The sequence below is a fragment of the Globicephala melas genome, chromosome 2 (assembly GCF_963455315.2).
Source record: "Globicephala melas chromosome 2, mGloMel1.2, whole genome shotgun sequence".
NCBI classification, from domain to species: Eukaryota; Metazoa; Chordata; class Mammalia; order Artiodactyla; family Delphinidae; genus Globicephala; species Globicephala melas.
Genome location: NC_083315.2, coordinates 173,027,193 through 173,048,488, shown reverse-complemented (window position 1 = coordinate 173,048,488; position 21,296 = coordinate 173,027,193). Strand labels below are relative to the sequence as shown.

The window sequence follows — 21,296 nt, the reverse complement described above, 5'->3', positions numbered from 1 at the left end:
AGCAGCTGGACACTTCCCAGTGGGAGGAGGCCTCTCTGTGTCTGGGCCAAAATTTGCAGCCCACTTGCCCCTTCCCTCCTGAGGGCCACACCCGCACCCTTCCCGAAGCCCAGAGTGAGGATGCACCTCCGAGGCCTCTGGCCCCCACTGACCCTTCAGAAAACCCAAAGCTCTTGTGTGGCACCCAGAGCCCCTCTGTGTGGCCACCTGATCCCTGGACCCAGCTGCTCCTCCCAGCTCTGCCTCACTTCTAAACATGATTCTAGCAGAGGAAGTCTTATGCGCTAATTCTTACTAAGCTGTGAATGACTGCCTCACTTTGATTTCTCCCTTTGGCAGTCAGGGCATTATAAAGGGACCATCCACATGGACTGTTCTCTCTTACCTTCTTCTGCCCTGCCCTTCAAAGTCTCCTGTCCTCACAGCCCATCTGAGTCCCACTCCTCTGCAAAGGCTCCCTGATGAAGTACGTGGTTAAGAAGGTGGACTTACCTGGATTTGAATCCCAGACCTGCCACTTACTGGCTGTGTGGACCTGGGCAAGTTTCTGAACCTCTCTGATTCTCAGTTTCTGCATCTCTAAAACGCAGATCATAATAATAGCACCTAACTTGGAAGATTGTTTTGCGAATGAACTCGTGAACGTGGAGCTGGGCACGTGGCTGGCACTGTGTGGGCCGCTTCACCCTGTTAGCCTCCTGCCCGCCTCTCACATGGTCTCATTTGTTCCCAGACCCTGTTTCCCCAACCATTGGGCAGATGGCGTTATTCCCATCGTGAAGGAGAGGACCACCTGGCGAGGGGGGGTGTCGGGCTGTGACCTGCAGACCTAGACTGAGTTAGGACTGCGAGAGCATTTCAGGGTCGGGGGCAGCGAGCCGGCTCTGCTGTGCCCCCAGACTGCATCTTTCCCAGAGAGGGCGCATCACCAGTCCTGGTGGTGGCTGAGTATTTCAGAGCAAGGACGTGCCGTGTACCTGTTTCTCGGCGTTCTGCCTCACCCCCATTGACCACGGGCAGAAAGCCAGCCCTGACTGTTTGAGATCTCTGGCCCCCTCCTGCACGCTCTCACCCTACCTTCATGACAGCCTGAGGGCTGCCGCATTGCCTGCATCCCTCGACAGGCCCACTGAGGCTCTGGAGGCGTTGCCCATCAGGGCGCCGGTGTCGGGGACAAGGCCTGGGTGTCTTTCTTGAGCGATGGAGCTGCTGCTACCTGACATGGGGAGGATGGAGATGGGGCAGGCGGGGATGCACGAGATGTCTGTGGGATGGGTGCTCGGGAGCAGGTATCCTCAGCCCTCGTGGCAGACAGCACGGGGGGGTGCCCTGCCAGGGCAGGGGGTTGCGCCTCTGTGCCCTGTGTCCTGGCCAGAGGGGCTGCCACGGGGAGGGTTCTATCCTGGCTCCCATGCTCACTAGCTGGGTGCCCTTGAGAAAGGCCCTGGCCCTCCAGGCCACAATTCTTTCATCTGTACAATGGGTAGCTTCCCCACTCCCTGCCAGGCCTCGGGTGAGGATTCAGTGAGGGGACTGTCAAGGGCACGCAGTAGGTCTCACTGGGTGATTGAGTGATTGAATGGGGGTGATCTCGGGGGAAGCTTCCAGAGGAGGTGATGGTCACAGGTGTCCTTTGGGCTTTGGTTACTGATGGGGAAACTGAGGCCCAGAAAAGCAGCCTCCTTCCTCGGCCCCAGTGCCTTGCAACCACCAGCTGCTGCTAAAATCTATGATCATAACGCCAGTGTTCTTTCCTTCCAGACTCAGTTTGGCCCCCAGGACTGTCTCCTGTGGGTGTGGAGAGGTGCGGGGTAGGTGGGGCGGTGAGGGCAGAGGGACCAGGGACCAAGGGCATCCCGGAGGGGCCCAGGGGCACGTAGAGAGTGCCGGGATGGGGCAGGCCACCCTATGCCCCGCGCTCCAGGGTCATCAACAAGCCTCCCACAGCCCTGATTACCTTTATGATCCCCAGAATTCTGGAAAGCGGGCCCCACCGCCGGTCCAGTTAATGCGTGCCCGTGTCTGTGGTGGGGTGGTCACATGAGTGAAGCCAGCGTGGGCTCCGTGGTGGGCAGAACCTGATCATCAGAGTGTTGCACGGCAGCCTCTTCTCACCTGGGCTCCAGGGCAGCGTGGCGGGCGCTGGGAGCTTCATCTGGGAGCCCCACCAGCGGTAGCACCACACCACCCACCTGTCCTCCCAGCGGACGCCCCCTGCACACGGATTCTGGGCAGAGAGCAGGTGTGGCCTTGGGGCAGGGGAGGGGTCCAGGGCCAACGTGTGCACAGTCCCACCCTCCAGGCCCCCTCAGTCTAGGGGGTGAGGAAAGAGAGTAGATGAGCAGCGGTGCTGGGCTGGGTGCTGGGAAAGACGAGGCCAGGCGGGGGTGCCCAAGGAGCCCCAACACAGCCAGAAAGGGGGGCCTTGGGGGCTTCCTGGGGCCCGCTGTGTGGCTGGCCCTACCTCTCCTGAGGCAGCCTCCTTGGGACTCCCTGTCCCGACTCACCCACCAGAGGGGCAGCCCCAGGCCGGAGCCTGTCGCCAGTGCTTTCCGCTGTGGAGCTCCCCTGGGGCTCCCGGCGCCCCGAGCAAGGGGACCGGACACTTGGCCCACACTCAGGGCCAGGCGCTCTCGGCCTCCTGCCAGCTGCCCCAGGCCTGGGCTCTGGCCACACTCATCTCCCGGCCTTTGCCCAAGCTGTGTTTCCCGCGCAGATGGCCGGCCTTCTTCATGACGGGCACGGGATGACCTCTCCTGCCGGTGCTGGAGGCCCTCCTCCATGGGGTCACCTCTGTCTCCGTACTCGGGCTGCCAGATAGAGTACAGAATGGCCAGTGAAATTTAAGCGAATTTAAATAAATTTCACTGGGCATCCTCTACTTTGTCGGGCTCCCCGACCTCAATAAACAGCTGGATGCTTACTTAGTGTAAGTACTTCCATGCCGTGTTTTGTACGTACTTACACTGAACACTCATTATGGACCTGAAATTCACATTTCACCCTCTCATGATCATTTCAGGGGGCTCAGCCCTTATGGAAATCAGAGAGCAACTTCTTCTGGCAGAGCCAGACAAACAAAGCCAACCCCCTAAAGCCGCTGACCTCAGAGGCAAGAAAAAGCCCAAAGCACTGGAAGCTGCGGAGGGGAATTCGGGTTGATTGCCAGGAGGCCTGCAGCCTGTTGACCTGGGGCGGGGCGCGCTTTCTCCCTCTAAGCCCCAGTTTGCTCATCTGTAAAATGCATTCACTCTGTGTTTTTCATTCATTCAGCGAATGTTTATTGGGCCCTCCTGGTTGCCAGCCTCTGCTGCAGGGTCTGAGGACCCAGCAGGGAACGAGGCAGACAGAAATCCCTGTCCTGGGGAGCTGCCACTCCAGGGGGTGAGGCCAAGGACACACAGGCCCGGCAGGGAAACGGGGAGAGAGGATGCCTGCAGAGTGTAGGAAAGGCCTCGCCAAGAAAGTTGCCTTTGAATGTTGAGTGAAGGAGGAGAGGGGCAGCCGTGGGCTATCTGGGAGACAGATCCAGGCAGAAGAACAGCACGTGCAACGGCCCTGAGGCAAGGCCATGCTGAATGCGGCTGGAAGGTGAGGTCCAGGGGGCAATGGGAAGGCTACCTGCCATCAGGTGATCCGTGTGAGCACGTTGGGCCTGACTCTAGCGATGCAGGAGCTTTGGAGATGGAGGGTGGATTGGACTTAGCCTTCAACAGGACCCCTCTGGCTGAGAGCAGGTGAGGGCAGGAGCCAGTTAGGAGGGTGTGCAGCAATGCCGCACAAGAAAAGTTGGACTCAGCGTGGTGGGCGGCGCTGGAAAGAGAAAAGGAGTCAAGGGTGCCTCCAGGCTCGGGGAGGAGTGCTGGCCCTGCTGGGTCGGGGCAGGGATTGGGGAGGGAAGGCTGTGGATTTGGGGAGGGCGAGCGGAGTGGGATACAGTGGGCCCCGCAGGTCTGTGCCGCCTGCGAGATATCCAAGCAGAGTCAGAGGCAGCTGAGGGTATGCACGCCTGAAGTCGGGGAGACACAAATTTGGGTGCCCTCAGTGGAGCGATGGTATTTGTGGCTGGGGCCACCATGGGGTGAGTGTACCCAGGGCAGGAGAGAGATTGGAGGCACTATTCCTGGGTCCTGCTGGTTAGGAGGCCAGGGAGAGGAGGGCCACCCGCAGAGGGGGCTGAGAAGGATGGCCAGGTGAGGATGGTGTTTGCATGAGGAGGGAGGCGTCGACCGTGCCGTTGGCCGCTGAGGGTTCAGGTCACCTGGGCACTGAGGTCAGGGACCGGCGAGAGCTGGTTCAGTCGCGTGGAGGGGACGCGAGCCAGGTTGGGTATTGGTCCTGGCAGGCTGGGTGCAAGGACAGGCAACGTTTCTTGGAGCAGAGAATGAGGACAGGTCCAGGAGGGTCAGCAGAGGGTTGTTCTCAATATGGCAAGCGTACCTGCATGTTCTTGTGCTGGAGACAATGATGCAGTAAAGAGGGGAAAATTGGTGGTCTGGGAGTGAGGGGAGGGTAGCTGGAGCCACGCCTGGAGTGGGCGGAGGGGCTGCCTGGCGGGCTGTCTATAGTAACAGGCGGGCAGATGCTGGTAGGTGGGGAGACCTGGCGGTGGCATCTGCGAAAGTTCCCTAGGGGTGGCTTCTTTTTTGCCGTGGAAAAGGAAGCGAGGTCATCAGCTGTGAGTGGCGGTGCGGGAGGAGGCGTTGGGAGGTTGAGCAGACAGGAGAAAGTGAAGGAACGGAACAGGGGATGTAGTAAGGTTCCCGGGTCAGTCTGCCGGATGAGCAGAAAGGGAGGCCTGTCAGCTCGGCTGTGTGACTTCCTGCCATCTGTACACGTGCAGGCGCCGAGTCTATGGAGAGCTGACCCTAACCAGAGTGGGGTTTGGGAGGTCCGGGAGGGCTTCTTGGAAGAGGTAGATAGAATGAACTAAAGAACAGGGGAGGGGTGTTCTCAGCAGGAGGGGAAGCATGTGCAAAGGCCCGGCGGTGACTCTGCAGCTGCTCCGCCCACTTGCCCAGGTTGCTCTTCTTTGTCCTGGCCCTGAGCACCCCTGGGTCCACCCGCCCACTGAGGGCTCCCAGGCTGCAGAGCTGCCAGCTCCCAGCACGTGGTTCTGCCTTGATGGGCGTGGGGGGAGGGGGTGGCGGGAGCAGGGCTGCAGCCGCCTGATAAGATGAGGCGGAAGCGAGATGAAATGTTCCCTGCAGCGTCTCCCGTCTCCTGTCTGGGCAGGAGAGCAGTGGAGCGTCCGTGTCACCGGGCCGCGAGGAGGGAAGAGGGACTGGTTCCACTGGATGACCTCGGTCAGCAAACCAGGAGAGAGCAGGGCCTGAGCAGGCGTAGAGTTTGAGGTCACTCCCTGTCTGGCTTGAGTGGGTGACCCCTCCTGGCTGTGGGCCCCCAGGCCAGCCCTGTGACAGTCCCCTCCCCCAGTACACACACACACGCTGTTGCACAGTGGCCTGGCGTGTCCAGAGTCCCCTTCTCCGTGCACGTGGCGGTGCTGGTGAAATTGCTACAGAGTCAGCCCAGGGGCTGCCCAGGGGCTGCGCAGGCGTGTCTGAGCGCAGACCAGTGCCAGCCGGAGGCCCAGGACTGCTTCCCTCCAAGGAGAAGCTCACGGCCCACCAGGAAGCGGGATGAGCTGTCCTGTGGGACTCCAGGCCCCTGCCCTTGACCCTGCCAGGTGGCTAACCTCTTAGACTCCAGCCTCTGCCCCGTCAAGCTGGCCGCGGTCGACCCTCGCAGGGAGACCGTGGCTGTGCCTTGTGATTCTGACGTGCGGGAGATGGTTCAAGGAAGAGTAAAGGGCTGCGATTTGCGCTAAAATCTGTCATCTCAACGTGAGGGGAAGAACAGCTGGCCCAGTGTTGAACCCCAGGAGGACTGTGTGACGTCATTGCCATGAACCTCAGTTTACTCATCTGTCATATGGGTGTGGTGCACGCCTCCCTCACAGGGTGGCCTGAGACTAGATGAGTAGGTATGTGTGGGCACCTGGGGCAGGGCAGGCCCTCGGCAGGTGCTGGGGCGTTGGTGAACCATTCATGCCCACCTGCCCCTCGAGAAGGGTCCTCAGTAGGTTCCCACTGGGGACACAGGATGGAATCAGTGCGGCAGTGAACAAGTTCAAGGGGAATAGAGAAAGACTGTTTGTTCTGAGACACAGAAAAGTGGTGGCCACCAAGCACGGGGGCACAGGCCAGGGCACAGGGGGCCGCGGCAGGGGCGAGGGGGCTCTGAGGCCCTGCAGGGGTTGCCTCTGGCTCCTTTTGTGGAAGGATGGTGGTACCAGACCTTCTACAGGGAGACTCAGAGATGATGCCAGCATGGGACAGGGCCAGAGGCTATTCTGCAGGGACCCGCCCCCGGGCCCACGCAGGGCATCCCAAGAGTCTGATGCGGTGGTCCCAAGGTGCCCACTGGAGGCCCAGCTGGGAGAGGACCAGCTGGGTCTGAGCAGCTCTGGGGGCAAAGACCTTCTCCCAGGGCTGGGCTCTCCTTGGCCAAGGTGGCCCGTCAGTGGTAGCTCTGAGGGTGGTTCCATGGTGTCTGCCTCTGCTGGGCATTGCCCTTGACACTGGGAGCTGGCACAAGTCCCTGTGCCATGAGTTCCAGGGTGTCGGCCCCTGCGGGAAGGGGAGAGGCCAGTGGGGGAGGAGCCGGGTGCTCTCACCAGCACCTCAGGGGAGCAAGGAGGACTTGGGGGGGCTTACCCCCCCATGTATCCAACCCCAGAGTAGGCCCCGGGGATATAAAAATGCACCGGACCTTGCAGCCCGGAGACAAGATCGGCTCCTCTCCTGCAGATGTTTCTGCAGATGTTTCTGCAGCCGTTCACGCAACACATGCTGCTGGTCTCTGGCTCCACGTGGACACAGCACGGGGCACCGGGACGAGTCGGTGAAGGAGGGAGGTGGTCCCAGGGGAGGGCAGGCAGGTAGGTCCCCAGGTCCTTGTCCCCGCAGGAATGAGAGAGGGTGGAGGAGGCTATGCTGTCCCTGGCTGCAGGGGCCTGAGGTGTGTGTGTGGGGGGGGTACCTGGCCGAGAGGACGGCGAGGACAAAGGCCCTGAGGTGGAGAGGAAGGGGCTCAGGGTAACTCGGGCACAGCCTGGAGCCAGCGCGCGGGAAGGGGGCCAGCGCAGGGCGAGGTGGGGGCCATGGGGGGTCTGAGGGGACGGGGGCTTCGGGGAGGAATCTTGGGGAATTTTGCCCAGAGGCGGGAGTGGTCTGGCTGGGTTTCGTGACCTGGCGGAGGGCGGAGACCGGACTGCGGGCCGGCACAGGGCAGAAGACCGGGCCCCGGGACAGAGGCTCAACCCCAGTGACGCTCCCTGGCGGGCAGGCTGGGGCGGGATGGGTGTCAGGGTCCCACCAGTGAGCCCTGGGTGGGGAGGAGTTAACCTGAGCGGGAAAGAGTGAGTGCCGTCCTGGCAGAGGGGACACAGCGACAAAGTCACCAAGATGAGAAGCTGCCTGCAGCGTGTGGAGAATGACAAGCAATTTGGTGTCACTGGAGCATGACTGGGGGCCAGAGCCTGAGCGCGGACAGTGCGTGTGGAGACAGGCAGTGCCACGGGGGTGCCACGGGGACCGGCTCCTGGTACCTGGGAGCCGGAGGGCGGACACTCCTTCAGCCCCACCCGCCCCATCACCACAGCCCACCAGGGAGCACCTCTGCCCCCAGGAACCTTGTTCGCACCGCGGAGGAGGGAAGGATGGCCCCCGGGCCCCAGAGCTCACATGTCCTTCCACCCGTGCCCAGCACAGCACCACAGGCATCGGGGGATTTCAGCCTCATCCCAGACTTGCTGTGTGATCTCGCTTAACCTCTCTGGGCCCCAGTTTTCTCATCTCTAGGAAGAGGCGCTCCCCATGCCATAGGCCTGAAATGAGAATTTGCGTCAGAACAAGAGCGGTTGTCAGGGATAAATGCCTTGTGTGTGACCAGCGGCAGAGTCTGGGTCAAGTCGCAGCCATGCCCCCCATTCTCTGTGCTTCCAGGCAAGCCCCGCCCCTTCCCTGGGCCTCAGTTTCCCAGGGTCCCAGTCTCCCTTCTACTCTTCTGAGAACTCACCTGCCAGGAGTCCCCAGCGGAAGGGCCTTCTGGGGTGGGGACTGGCTGGCGAGGGCTGGGACGGGGACTCCCCCAGGGGTTGCTGGACCCAGCCGAGCCGCCAAAGGGGAGACTGGGTCTCTGGCTGCTCCCACGGGAACGGGCCAGTCCTGCCCCTCCTCTCCGTTCACTCAGCAGCGTCGGGGTCATGGGCCAAGAGTGAACCCTGGGCCTGGGCTTCCAAAGTCCAGTTCAAATGGAGATCGAGCGGCCGCCTCTCCCCCCACCCCTCCCCCAGCCCAGCCTGCAGATCAGCCCAGGAGACCAGGGCCAGGGGCAGCCCATTTCACAGATGAGCAGATGGGGGCTTACGGAAGTGGTGATCGACGTGCAGCTCGCGGCCCCCTCAGCCCCCAGCCTATCAAATCAATACTTTCAACCTTTTCTGGGGGGAGGGGCAAAATTTGATCCTTAGTAAATTTTTTCTTTGCTGCACCCCACAGCATGTGGGATCTTAGTTCCCTGACCGGGGAACAAAACCACGCCCCCTGCAGTGGAATCACAGAGTCTTAACCACTGGACCGCCAGTGAGGATTTTTCATCCTCGCTGTAGGAAATATGACAAATCCAGAAAAGTATAAAAGAAAATTTTTTAATTGCCCAGAATCCCACCACCCACCCAAGACAACATTAACGTTCCTTCCCTTCTGTTATCTTGTGTGGCGTCTGTACGCAGTTATTTTGTAAATGGGACTCTGCTGCCCTTTCTCTTAACACATACACTCGCCCGTGTCTCTAAGCCTTGTCTGGACGCCTGATGTCCGGGGCAGCGTCCTCCCGTCAGATTTCTGCTCCGGCTCCGGGGCCAGCCAGGCCACCGGGAGCCCTCCCTGGAGAGACTACAGGAAGGGGGCGACCAAGCCGACTTGCGCCTAAAGCTGTGATGTACGTCCCGTTGCCCCCAAGCAGGGTGGCACCATGGGGCTGGGGTGGGTCATCCACCCGCCTCTGTCCCACCCCCTGCCCAGCCCAGACAGGCCACAGGCAGGGTGAGTGAGAAGGGGTGCCAGGAGGGGTGAAGTGGGTCCTGCCCTGGACCCCTAACATCCAGTAGGTCCCACAACCTCCAGAATACCCCACTGGTGTCCGTCAGCAGAGGTCGGGGGTCACACGCCCTCCATCCTCCTTGCCTCCCAGGCTCTCTGACCAACGGGTCCTGCAAGGAAGGAGCAGTAGCCGGACAGAAACCTGGAGCTGGGGGAGCCTGCCCCCCGTGGCTCCCCTCTGAGGCTGAGATGGGGATGCAGGCCTGGGGTGGGACTCGGTGACAGCAATGCAGTCGGGCAGCCGGGGCTGGCAGGTGCCTACCCCCCAGCTCCTACGCTCCTACCCTGCCACCCTGCTGATGACAAGGAGCTCTCCTGCCGGTGGGGGACGATCCCCCACGTCTCTGTGACTGCGTGCCCACGGCGGGCCCGGCGTGGCCCCCGGTCCCCGTTCTGAGCAGCTCTGTCCTCTTCACCCACAGGCTGCGCAGCCCCTGGGTGCCCTCGTGCCTCGGGCAACCCCGCGTCCTGCAGGGCCGACTGGCCAGGTCCTCACCCTCGCTCTGGGACAGGTAATACACCTGTTGTCTCCCCGGCTCCTCGATGTCTCTGCGCCTGTCCCCAGACGTCCATCCCACATCTGCATCAACTCCCCCGACGAGGCCCAGAGAGGGGGAGGGTGTCGGCTGCCAGCACACCCTCGCCATTGCTTCCGGCCATCTGGTCTTGGAGGCGAGGCCCCGGTGTCCCCACAGACCAGCCCCGGGCTCGGTCATCGGGCTCCGGCCTCTGCTGAGCAGCCAGAGGGGCTCCTGGTGGGAGGCAGGCGGGGTCCCACTCTGCGCCGAGGGAGCTCATCTTTCTCCCCTGTGAGGTGGGGAAGCCTTCCAGGGGCTTCCCACGGGCAAGGAGGGCACCACGAAGCACGCACCCACCAGCACACACCCTGCCGGGTGAGGCCAGATATGATCAATTCACCAGGACCCAGGTCAAAGCGAGGTGACACCCCCGGGCAGCAGTGTGAGCAGGGCTTCCCGAGCCCCCCAGCCGGGAGGGTGACCCTGATCCGGAGGGTGGCACATGAGGGGTTTCCAGGCCCTCCCTGTGCATCTGCTGAGGGGCCCCCTGAGCCAACTCCACACCAGGGGGGAGGCAGAGGCACTGAGCATTCCCCCCATGGTGCCTGCCCCCGGCATCGTCTCTTGGCGGTTCTGATGATCCGGGGAGTGCAGGGACCACGGTGACAGCCCTGCTCCCTGAGGGTGGGTACTTCAGCGTGTGGGGGCACACATCCGCGTTTTACAGATGTGGAGACTGAGGCTGAGGTCAGGCAGGGCTTGGGCAAATTCCCTGGGAGGGAAAGGCAGGAAAGGATGGTGGTACCAAACAGGCGACTGAAGACCTCAGGGTGCCCAGCCCAGGGCCCTCCCTGGACCAGGCAGGGGAGGGGACATGTCCAAAGCTTTGGAGTAGTTGATGGCCAGGACTTGGTGAAGGACTGTGAAGGGTGGCCACAGGCAGTGAGAGGAGTCACCACAGCTTCTCAGGGTCTGACTGGGGACCGCTGGTAGCTGTGACCTTCCCGGGGCTGGGGAGCACAGGGTACAGAGGAGAGTCAGCACTGGACGCACTGGCTGTGAGGTGCCTGTAGGCCTTCTGGGAGGAGAGGCCGGTGGGCGGCTGGACGTGGAGGGCAGTAGAGCCCTAGAGAGAGGTCGGGGCTGCAGATGGAGGCTGGGGAGGGGTTCGTGTGTGGCTGGGCACAGAGGACCTTAGGCCTGAGATGTGCGGGGAGGGGGCGAGGGGTAAACCGGGGCCCTGAGGATCAGCCTGGGCGACGGAGCTGGAGCGGCAGAGGTGGGGAGGCGTGGTGGGGCACCGGGGTTGGCGCTGCTGTGACTGAGGGACCAGGGGGGCGTGTCCAGGGCCAGGGCCCAGGTACCTCCAGCAAGCGGGCTGGGGGCTGTGGCAGCCCAGGGCCGGACCCGCTGCGGCTGAGGGGTGGGTGGGTCGGTGTGAGGGGCTCAGGAGGTGAGAGCAGTACTTGAAGGATGGTGGGACAGAGCCGCCCAGTATGTCTGGAAGGCCCTCCGGAGGCCAGGGGTAAACTGAGGCTGGGGTGGGCCGGCTCGATGAAGCTGGCTGCCTCGCGAGGGGCCGTCGCGGCTCAGATGCCCGTCTGGCGGGTCCCGGCTCTGCTCGGAGCCCACCTTACAGCCCTGTCATATTTTCCTCCTCCACGTGCCTTGTTGGTGAACCTGCTCCCTTGTTCACTGTTTGTCTCCCCTCGAGACTATAAGCTCCGTGGGGGGGGGACCACGTTTGTCTCATTCGTGCTGTGAGGCGCAGGGAATGGCGGGACAGGGCAGGAAAGGAAGGAAGGAGGGTGACGGGTGGATGCATCGTAGGGGGATACGGCTGGGTCACGTCAGGGGTGGACAGTCTTGACGGCAGGGTCCGAGCTGTGGCTGCAGGCGAGTGACCAAGGTGGGGGAGGGCGGGGGCTCAGGTGGCCCCACGGGTGCTCTCACCTCTTCCCGAGGGTGCGGACCCCGCCTGTACCCTGTGACCGAGGGCTGTGGGTGACCTGCAGCCCCTGCAGGATGACTGACTTCAGGGGCCACCGCCCCACTCCCACGCCTGACCCCATGTGTGCAGGGGGCCCTGGGTGACATGGGAGAGCCCCCAGGAAGCTCGCCAGCCCCCTGGGGAGAAAGGCCTGGGCCAGGGGCAGTCTGGGACCTGTAGCTGCAGGGGGCTTGGAGTGAATCAGTCAGGCGTGCTGCCTGGAGGAAGCGGCAGGGCCTGCTTGGCAGCCATGGGCGGGCACTCTGCCACTGGTCTCCCTCCTTGCTTGTCACTCTGCATCTTCCTTGGGGACCAACTCTTGGGAGGACCCACCCCGCCCTTCTCTGAGGTTCTCAAAACGTAGGCAACTCTTTATTTTTATTTATTTATTTATTTATTTTTTGGGGGGGGGGTATGCGGCCTCTCACTGTTGTGGCCTCCCCCGTTGCGGAGCACAGGCTCCGGACGTGCAGGCTCAGCGGCCACGGCTCACGGGCCCAGCCGCTCCGCGGCATGTGGGATCTTCCCGGACCGGGGCACGAACCCATGTCCCCTGCATCGGCAGGCGGACCCTCAACCACTGCGCCACCAGGGAAGCCCTATTTTTATTTATTTTTAAGACTGTAGACCTGGGCAGGAATCCAGGAAGGCTTAATCGGGGCTCTCTGGGTGTGCGCCTATGGTAACACGCGTGGTTTACAGGCAGGGCCCGAGACTGAAGCTCACTCTACCCCGGGCTCTGGAGGAAGCCTCCTGCTTGCCCACAGCAAACCCACCAGAAGTTACCATCCAAAGAGTCTTAGCTCCAAATGGTCCCCTGAGGAGGGTTGGGCTTCCTCCAGCAAACAGCCCAGTTGGGCCCCTACTCCGACCCGGACACCTCTCTGAAGCCAGGGCTTTGTGTCCCCAGGGCAAGATGGGGACAGTCGCAGGTGGACTGGGGGGGGTGCGTGGCGGGGACCAGCAGCCAGGTCTGTGTGATGGCAGGGACCCCGCCCACCCCGTGACACCATGGAGTTCACTTTCAGGCTGCACCATTCTGGGCTTCGTTGTGACTGTAACGTAGGGGGTGACGGGGGCAAAGTGCAGGGAGTGACGGAGCAAAGCGCACACCCAGGGCACTGAACGGCAGCTTGAACCTTAGCCTCACTCGTGGCTAACAGCCAGCAGAACTCCCCTGGCGCCCCTCACCCACCGGGCCGCTCTCCCTTCCCTGCAGAAATCAGCCCTCCCGGCTATAAAGGTGAGTCCTTCCCCCTTGGCCCCTTCTGCGTGCTCAGCCGGTCAGGGGAAAGGTGCCTCAGGTCGGCCCGTGGTTAGGTGCTCTCTGGGAGCTGGGTGGCTGCCGACAGGAGGGTGTGGCCCCTGCCCTGGTGGAGTTCGCGGCCAGTCCCCTGGGTGTGGCCACCACACCTGTCCCTCCTGCCTTGTGCCCAACGGTAGCTGATGTGAATTGATGGCATATGGCTCAGAGGGTGAATCATCCCGTTTCTCTTTCCTGAGCATGGGAACTCGGCGGCCCGGGGTCCCAGAGGAGCCCTCAGTCTGTGGGGAAAATAGTGCCTCAAGAGCCAAGCCTGGCCCTGGAAGGCTTCCTGGAGGAAGGGAGACATGAGCAGGCCAGTGGTTTTCTGAGTGTCTGATGTTCTGTGCAGCTAGCTGGCCACTGTGGCGGATGCTACCTGGATGTGCGGCATCCAGGCTCATCCTCTCCCTGGCCCAGAGGTCACACAGCCTGCTGGGACCACACAGTCGATTTGGGGAAGACAATCCTGGTCTAGGGTGTGGCACTAGTGCCTCTGGGCCTCAGCGTCCCCAGCCAGCGCTGTGGAGGAGCAAAAGTGGGGGACCCTGTAAGCGATGCCATCTGGAGGTCGGCTCCCAGACCGAGAGACTGGGTGCCGATGGGTGCTCTTTAAACCAGGGTCCTTTAAGCCGCCCCAAGCACTTGCCCCCCCCCCCCCCGAGTGCCAGACTGGCTCAGGGTCAGAGACCCTGACCCCCGGGGCGGGGGCTGGGCGGTGTGCGTGCCTGTGGTGCGTGTGCGCGTGCGTTGGTGCGGCCTGGCGCACCCCGTGCGCACCCACCGGCGCCTCGAGCTCAGCGCCGCGGCCCGGCCCGCCGCCGCCGCGTGTCGTTGCAGCGCGCTGCAGGAGCAGAAGGGCGAGCTGCGCAAGCGGCTGTCCTACACCACGCACAAGCTCGAGAAGCTCGAGACCGAGTTCGACTCCACCCGCCACTACCTGGAGATCGAGCTGCGCCGAGCGCAGGAGGAGCTGGAGAAGGTCACGGAGAAGCTGCGCAGGTAAGGGGGCGGGGCCTGGGAGGGGCGGGGCCTGGGCGGCGCGGGGCGCGGGGCCGGCGACCTGCCGCTAGCAGAGCCGTGCCTCCCGCCCGAGCTGGTGACCCCATTCGTACACGGGGAGTCCAAGGCTCAGCGAGGGCAGGCGGCTCTGACAAGAGTCGCGCTTTGTGCCAAGAGCTGCCAAACCAGGATCTGAACTGGCGCTGGCTACCGCCGGGTACAGGCTCTTCCCAGGCACCTCTGCGGCCCCTGCTCATTCCTTCTCTTGTATTTATGTGGTGGGGCGGCAGCATGACACAGGAGCAGCCATCCCCACACCCAGACCCCAGCCACTGGCGCCTGGGTCTCTGACCGGGAAATGATGTCCAGCCTTGGAGGTGAACCAGCATTTAGAGACGGTTCCCTTGAGCAGCATAGCAGCCAGTGACAGCAGGCTAGGGTGCGGGACCCTGAGCAATGGCTCCCTTAAAAACAAAACTTCTGTAAACATCGTGCTGCACAGGTAAGATGGGTATTCTTCTAAAAACTATTACACGCTTTCCAGGCTTCTTTTAGGAAGAATGTAAAGAAAACGCAAACTTTGCTGTTGGCTTGGTTTGTTATAAATGTTTATAGAGCACTGGATTTGCAGGGAGGCTGTTTGTCCCTTACTACTTAAGCACCTCCAGCCTCAGTTTCCCCACTCGCAAGACAGGGGCAATAACACTACACATAGGTTGTCGAGAGGATGGACACTGCCCCTTCCACCGTCACACCGCATGGCGGCAACGGCTTCCCACCCAACACCTGCCTCCGTCTCAGCCTCTTCCAGGGGGAACCGTATCCTATTCACTGTGTGTCCCCAGCACTCACCCCAGGGCACATCACACAGTCTTAAGGTTAGACCCCTGCTAACCTGCTATTGAACTGTGAACCCTTTCGCCAGCCTTGTAAGGACTGTGTGTAAACTGTGAGTTAACCGGCTCTGAGTGAGGACCCGACAGAGTCCCTTGTGAACGACAGGCCTTCCCTTCTCATCTACAGGGGTCCTCGGCCCTGGCCCAGGAAATGTTGCAACAAGTTAGCTTCAATCAGATGCTTTCTAGCACAGGAGCAGTTAGAGCAGGGTGGGGCCTGTGTTGAGCCCTCAGCGGGCTGTATGGCTACAGGGGCCGTGGGCGGGTCAGGCCTGGCACAGCAGTGACGTCAAGGCCTCCGTTCCAGGATTCAGAGCAACTACATGGCGCTGCAGAGGATCAACCAGGAGCTGGAGGACAAGCTGTACCGCATGGTGAGGGCACGCCACACACCCCCACACCCCAGCACTCCCAGCCCTGGGCCCCCAGCTCTGGAACCATGGTGAGGACCTTGGGCCTGGTGGTCATGCCCTTGCCCATGAGGAGCTGGGCCAAAGGCCTCGTTTCCACGCTGCCCGCTCCCTGCTCCCCGGGGTTGGGCCAGTCCCACCTGTCTCTGCCCTGATTGGGTGCTCTCCAGCACTCACTTATCACTGTCCCCACGGTGCAGAGGAGAGACTGAGGCTCAGAGAGGCAGTGACTTGCCCAAGGCCGTCTGGCTCCTCCCTGGCAGAGCGGGACTGGACCATGGGCTGCTCTGTGCTCTGACCCTTGCGTGCCTTGGCCTCCAAACTCCTCCTCGTTATCGGCTGCGAGAGGGGACCCAGGAGGCCCCAGGCCTTGGCTGGCTGCTGAGCGCCTCCCTCTTCTGCCTGTCCCCCACCTCCAGGGCCAGCACTATGAGGAAGAGAAACGAGCGCTTAGCCACGAGATCGTCGCCCTCAACAGCCACCTGCTGGAGGCCAAGGTGACCATCGACAAGCTATCGGAGGACAACGTGAGTGCCGGGCCATTCTGACCCTGAGGGGCTGGCGCAGGGCCGGGTGGACAGACGGGATGGTCAGGACCTCACGGAGTACCTGGGCAGTCGGGGAAGGACGGGGCTGCCTCACAAACTGCATCCCGCGAGACCCTCTACTGGAAGGAGATGGGACTTGAGATAGGGAGCATGGGGCCACGCTGTCCCAGTCAAGGCAGGGCTTCCTGACCCCAGGTTTGGGGCGTGGCCACTCAGGACTCCTGCCTTCAGCCACTTGCAGTGGACATCAGAGTCCTGTGGCTACCCGTGGGTCCTGACTTCCAGGGTCCCGCGAGAAGGGCCCCGCTGCCCGCCACAGACCCGTCAGCTGAGCACACACTCACTGATTAGCATCTGCTCCTCGCCGGGCCAGACCCTACGAGGCTCTGAGAATACGTGTGAACAACACAGGCAAGCGCCCTGCCCACGTGGAGTTTACATCTGAGCAGGGGAGTGGGGAGGGCGGACAGTAAACAGGATAGATATGTCAACTGTGTAGTGACTTAGAAGTGCTAAATGCTGCAGAGAAAAATAAAGCAGGGGATGGCGCTGGGAGTTGCCAGTTGCAGGGTTAGGGAATCTCAGTCGGGTGCTCCTGGAAGAGGCTGCTGGAGCTGAGACCTGAAAGCGATGAGGGAGCTAGCCATGGGACAGCGGGGAAGGGCGCTTCCCAGGCAGAAAGAGCCACAGCGGCAAAGGTGGGTCTGAGTAACTTGAAGACCAGCAAAGAGACCAGAAGGGGCTCTTGTGGGGAGGAGAGGCCGAGGGTCTGAGATCAGAAGGAAAACAGGAGGCCGCATTGTATAGGCTTCGATAGGAATCTGGGGGGTTTTTTTGAGTGAAGTAGGGAGCCACTGAAGGTTCTTGAACAGAGGGGTAGCCTGACTGAACTTACTCTTACTGGGCTCCAGTGGCTGCTCTGCTGAGGACAGACCGTAGAGGACAAAGCCATGAGTGGGAAGGTCAATGAGACAGCAACCTGGGAGAAAGACGATGGTGGCTTGGCCAGGATGGCGGCCAGGGAGGTGGGAAGAGGGGGGCTTGGATTCTGGTTATATTTTGAAGCTGGAACCAAAGTGATTGACCGATTTGGGATGTGGGTTATGAGAAGAAAAAATGGGTCCAGCCCGACTGCAGGGGTCAGAGTCTGCTGGAAGGGAGCCACCTGCCGTCTCCTGGGCTGGGACCTTCTGGGGGAGACGTGGGAGGGGTGGCAGGCGTGGGGCTGGAGCCGGGCCCTGGACAGCCAGGTGGAGATGCCACAGGTAGGAGATGGCGGAAGAGTGCACAGAGATGAGGGGCGGCTCTCAGAAGACGGTTAACAGCTTGGTGGCAGGTCTGGGCTGGCCAGACGGTGCCTGCAGCCCTCTGATGCCAGCGGCAGCCAGTCTGGGGCCTCACAGGAGCCCAGTTCCCAGCTCTCAACCAACTATACCCTTTCAGGGATGCATGAAGGAGTGGGAGACCCGGGTTCCCTCCACTGTGCAGGCCAAGCCGGGGCACCAGCCTCAGTGCAGAAGGTGGAGGGGCGGCAGCCACCAGGACCAGGGTCAGGGCATGGCAGGGGCGCCCACGCCCTCAGCAGCTCGCCTGAGCTGCAGGACGCCTGGGCCTGGTTGACTTGAGACTATGGGAGCAGGTAGACCTCAGGGCCCATCGGTGGACCCCAGACCCCCTGCCCCCGTCAGAGCCCTGGCTGCAGAGGGTCCCTGGCCGGCAGTGGGAACCAAGGCCCAGAGGCAGGCACGTGCAACAGAGATTTTCCAAAGATGAAACCAAAACCCCTCGAGGCTTACTGTTTGCATCTGTTTTCAGCTCAGGAGGCTGAGCTGGTCCCCGCCCGGACCCGGGGTCACACAGGCCCTCTGCCCCCCACTCGCCCTGACCCTTGCCCGGCCCTGCAGCCACGCCCGAGTCCAGGCCTCACTCTGAGACGTGGGAGCGGCAGGCCTGTTCCTCGTCCCTCGCCGTTGCCGGCGCTCTCCACTGTGTTCCCTTGGGAGGGACTCAGAGGCCGCGGGCAGGGAGACCGGGCCTGGTGTCCATGCCTGGGGCCTCTGGGACTTTAGGGCACGTTGCAGGCCCTTCTTCTCCCACTGCCCCCCACCCTGTGGGAGCTTCCCACCCGGGTCAGTGGTGGGACTGCCTGGGAGGGCGCCCTCCATGCACCAGCGGCTCCAGGTCAGAGCAGGGGCCCCCGTTCTGCAGGCGAGAGTGTGAGGCCCAGAGAGGGTCCTCGTGCTGCCCACTGCACAGCTGGCTCTGCCCGCCGGTTTCCGCATTGGCCACTGGGCACCGGTCAGGGTGGCAGCGACCTTGGCGAGGGGCGAGCCTGTGCAGAACAGCTTCTCTTGTCTTTTAGGAGCTCTATAGGAAGGACTGCAATCTAGCGGCCCAGCTGCTGCAGTGCAGCCAGACGTACGGCAGGGGCCATAAGGTGTCCGAGGTAACGTGAGCCCCGCCCCGGCCAGGCCCACCGCTCCCCCTGCCACCACTCGGGGCCCCTTCCTCGCAGGTCCCACCCTTGAGAGCGAAGGGGCTGGCTGCGCCCGAGGCCCCCTGGCCCTACTCGATCCTGCCGTGCCCTGGCCTCTCTGGGTACGTGGTGGAGGGACCACCGCATACACACCTCCCCGCCAAGCCCAGACAGCCGGCGCACCCCCCACCCCGTTTCCTCCGGGCACAGCCCCCAGTCCCCACCTGCTGTGTGAGCCCCCCCCCGAAACCCTGTGGTTTGGTTTGGGTACAATTCCTAACAGTGCTCATTTCAGAGATAAGAAACTGGCTTCACACAGGAGTCACTGGGCCAAGGCCACAGGGCCCAGCCTCGGACCCAGGGCTCCCACCCCAGCCAGGCTGCCCTTCCCCTCACCCAGGCCTTTCCACCTGCCGCCTCCCCGAGCCTGGGCCACACCTAAGACGCTCACAAAATAGATCAAACAGTAGCGGGACGCCCCCCACAGGGCACCAGGCGCTCCTGCGGAAACCGCTGGGCGCCTGGCCCTCAATCTTTGTCGCATCTGTTTCTGAGTCTGTCTGGTTTGGGAGCACCCAAGTCACGTGCGTGGGCCAGGGGTGCCCTCCCAGAGACCCTGGGGCTGGGAGAGCAAGTCAGCCCCTCAGGGGAAGGCCCGAGAGAGGCCTGAGTCAGAGCCGGGTTCCAGCCTCCAGGCTCTGCAGTGCCCCACTGGAGTGGGCCTGGGTGGGTGGCGGTGACCAGGGGTTCACAGGCACATCCCGGGAGCTTGCGAAATAGAGCATCCCGGGCGTCGGCTCCAGCTGGTGGGATTAGAGAGGCCCTGGGCAGGTCCCCGGTGGGTCAGCCTCGGCTGCCGGTCTGGGGCCGACCGTGACCCCCGTCCCCTCCTCTTCCTCGCGGCATCCCATTCTAGCTGCCCTCAGAGTTCCAGGAGCACGTGAGCCTGCACATGGAGAAGCAAGGCTGCAGCCTGCCCTCCCCGCTCTGCCGCCCGGCCTACGCTGACAGTGTCCCCCCCTGCGTCCTCGCCAAGGTGCTGGAGAAGCCAGATCCCGGCAGCCTGTCCTCCCATCTGTCGGATGCCTCAGCCCGTGACCTGGCCTTCCGCGACAGGCTGGAAAAGCCGGGCCCCCGGCCCCCCTACAAGGGGGACATCTACTGCAGCGACACGGCCCTCTACTGCCCCGAGGAGCGGCGCCGTGACCGGCGGCCCAGTGCGGACGGGCCCGTGACCGACGTGGGCTTCCTGCGGGCCCAGAATTCCACTGACAGCGCGGCCGAGGAGGAGGAGCCCGAGGCGGCGGCCTACCCCGCGGGCTACCGGCACGGGGCCTTCGGGGGCTACGCGGCCTCGCTGCCCACGTCCAGCTCCTACTCGAGCTTCAGCGCCGCGTCGGAGGAGAAGGAGCACGCCCAGGCCAGCACGCTCACCGCCTCGCAGCAGGCCATCTACCTGAACAGCCGCGACGAGCTCTTCGGCCGCACGCCGCCTGCGGCCTACGGGGGCAGCCCGCGCTATGCCTCGGCCGCGGCTGCGGTGGCCGCCCCGCTCGAGGCCGAGGCGGCCCCGGGGTTCGCGAGGACTGTGTCGCCGTACCCCGCCGAGCCCTACCGCTTCCCGGTCTCCCCCGGCCCCCAGCCCGCCCTGATGCCCCCCAACCTGTGGAACCTGCGGGCCAAGCCGGGGTCGGCCCGGCTGGCCGCAGAGGACGTGCGCGGCCAGTGGCGGCCGCTGAGCGTGGAGGACATCGGCGCCTACCCCTTCCCGGCCGCTTCTGCGGCCGCCGCCGCCGCCCCCGGCCGCGCCTCGCCCGGCGGCTTCAACGACCGCTACTTCGGGGCCGGAGGCGGCCCGGGCGAGAAGGCCGAGGGCCGCGCCAGCCCCCTCTATGCCAGCTACAAGGCTGACAGCTTCTCGGAGGGCGATGACCTCTCCCAGGGCCACCTGGCCGAGCCCCGCTACCTCCGGGCGGCCGGTGACCTGAGCCTCAGCCCCGGCCGCTCGGCTGAGCCCCTGCCCAGCTACGCGGCCAGCGAGGGGGAGCGGGAGAGGCTCGGGGTGCAGCTCTGTGGGGCGGGGGGCAGCCCCGAGCCCGAGCACAGCCCTCGGAGCTCCAGGGATTCCCTGGAGCCCAGCTCCATGGAGGCCTCCCCGGAGATGCACCCCGGCGCCCGCCTCAGCCCACAGCCCGCCTTCCCTCGGACTGGCGGCTCGGGGCTCAGCCGCAAGGACAGTCTCACAAAAGCCCAGCTCTACGGAACCCTGCTCAACTGAGCACCCACGTGCAGGCCTCGGCCGTGGCCACCCCGCACACCGGGTCCCGAGGGGTGCTGCCTCGCCTCCCTGATACCCGTCCTCCCGGCCCCGCAAACGAGGACCCCGTTGAGCCGGGGGAGGGGGCGCACCCCACCCACGTGTCTCGTCCGCCCCCGCACCGCCACGGTGGACCGTTTCTCACACAGCAGCCTCCTTCCCCACCGGAGATGAGCATCCCCCCTTTTATAAAGCGCAACTATTTTTATAGAGCAAAAGGGTCTTTCTTAACGCACTCAGCCTCCAGCTCCCTGGATGGTGGCCTAGGCGTTTTCGACGCGACGCTCCTTGATTTTCGGGTGAGGGTGAGTGGGGCCTGCCCCTCAGAGGGAAGGACGGTGTCCTGCGGAGACCCCCCGCCAGCCAGTGACAAGGGAACCCTGACGCTCTGTCCACAAAGAGGGGGACTGGAACGGGTGGAGGGATGTGTAACGTTTTCAGCTGTTCTTGCCGTGTGGCCGACGACCGACCACCCCCCAGCTCCCCCGTGGTCCGTAGTCCCAAGTGGGGCCGGTGCTCGTCCCCCCAGTGTCCCGCTCCCTGGTACCACCTCGCTCTACCTCAGATGTAATGAGGCCCTCCGACCCCGGTTTCTGTAGCTTGCTTTCCTGTCGTCTGTGATGCATGCCCCGTCTCAGTACTGTATTTTGCATTCATTAATAAAAGACG

The 21,296-nt window shown here is 63.2% G+C and overlaps 1 protein-coding gene across 6 annotated transcripts in view; it reads left to right on the top strand.

Moving 5' to 3' along the window:
• Positions 1-21,296, top strand: part of BEGAIN (brain enriched guanylate kinase associated) — a 43,930-nt gene extending 22,634 nt beyond the window's left edge. For 3 of the 6 annotated variants that reach the window (XM_030883366.2, XM_060295294.1, XM_060295293.1), the window contains exons 3-7: positions 13,819-13,980; positions 15,184-15,250; positions 15,706-15,813; positions 18,197-18,280; positions 19,227-21,296. In XM_030883366.2, coding sequence (XP_030739226.2) covers positions 13,819-13,980; positions 15,184-15,250; positions 15,706-15,813; positions 18,197-18,280; positions 19,227-20,588 — 1,783 coding nt within the window. In that variant the 3' untranslated portion in view covers positions 20,589-21,296. Of the gene's footprint in view, positions 1-9,589; positions 9,680-12,703; positions 12,919-13,818; positions 13,981-15,183; positions 15,251-15,705; positions 15,814-18,196; positions 18,281-19,226 lie in introns of all 6 variants that reach the window. The other 3 variants (XM_030883365.2, XM_060295296.1, XM_060295295.1) reach the window with 2 other exon arrangements.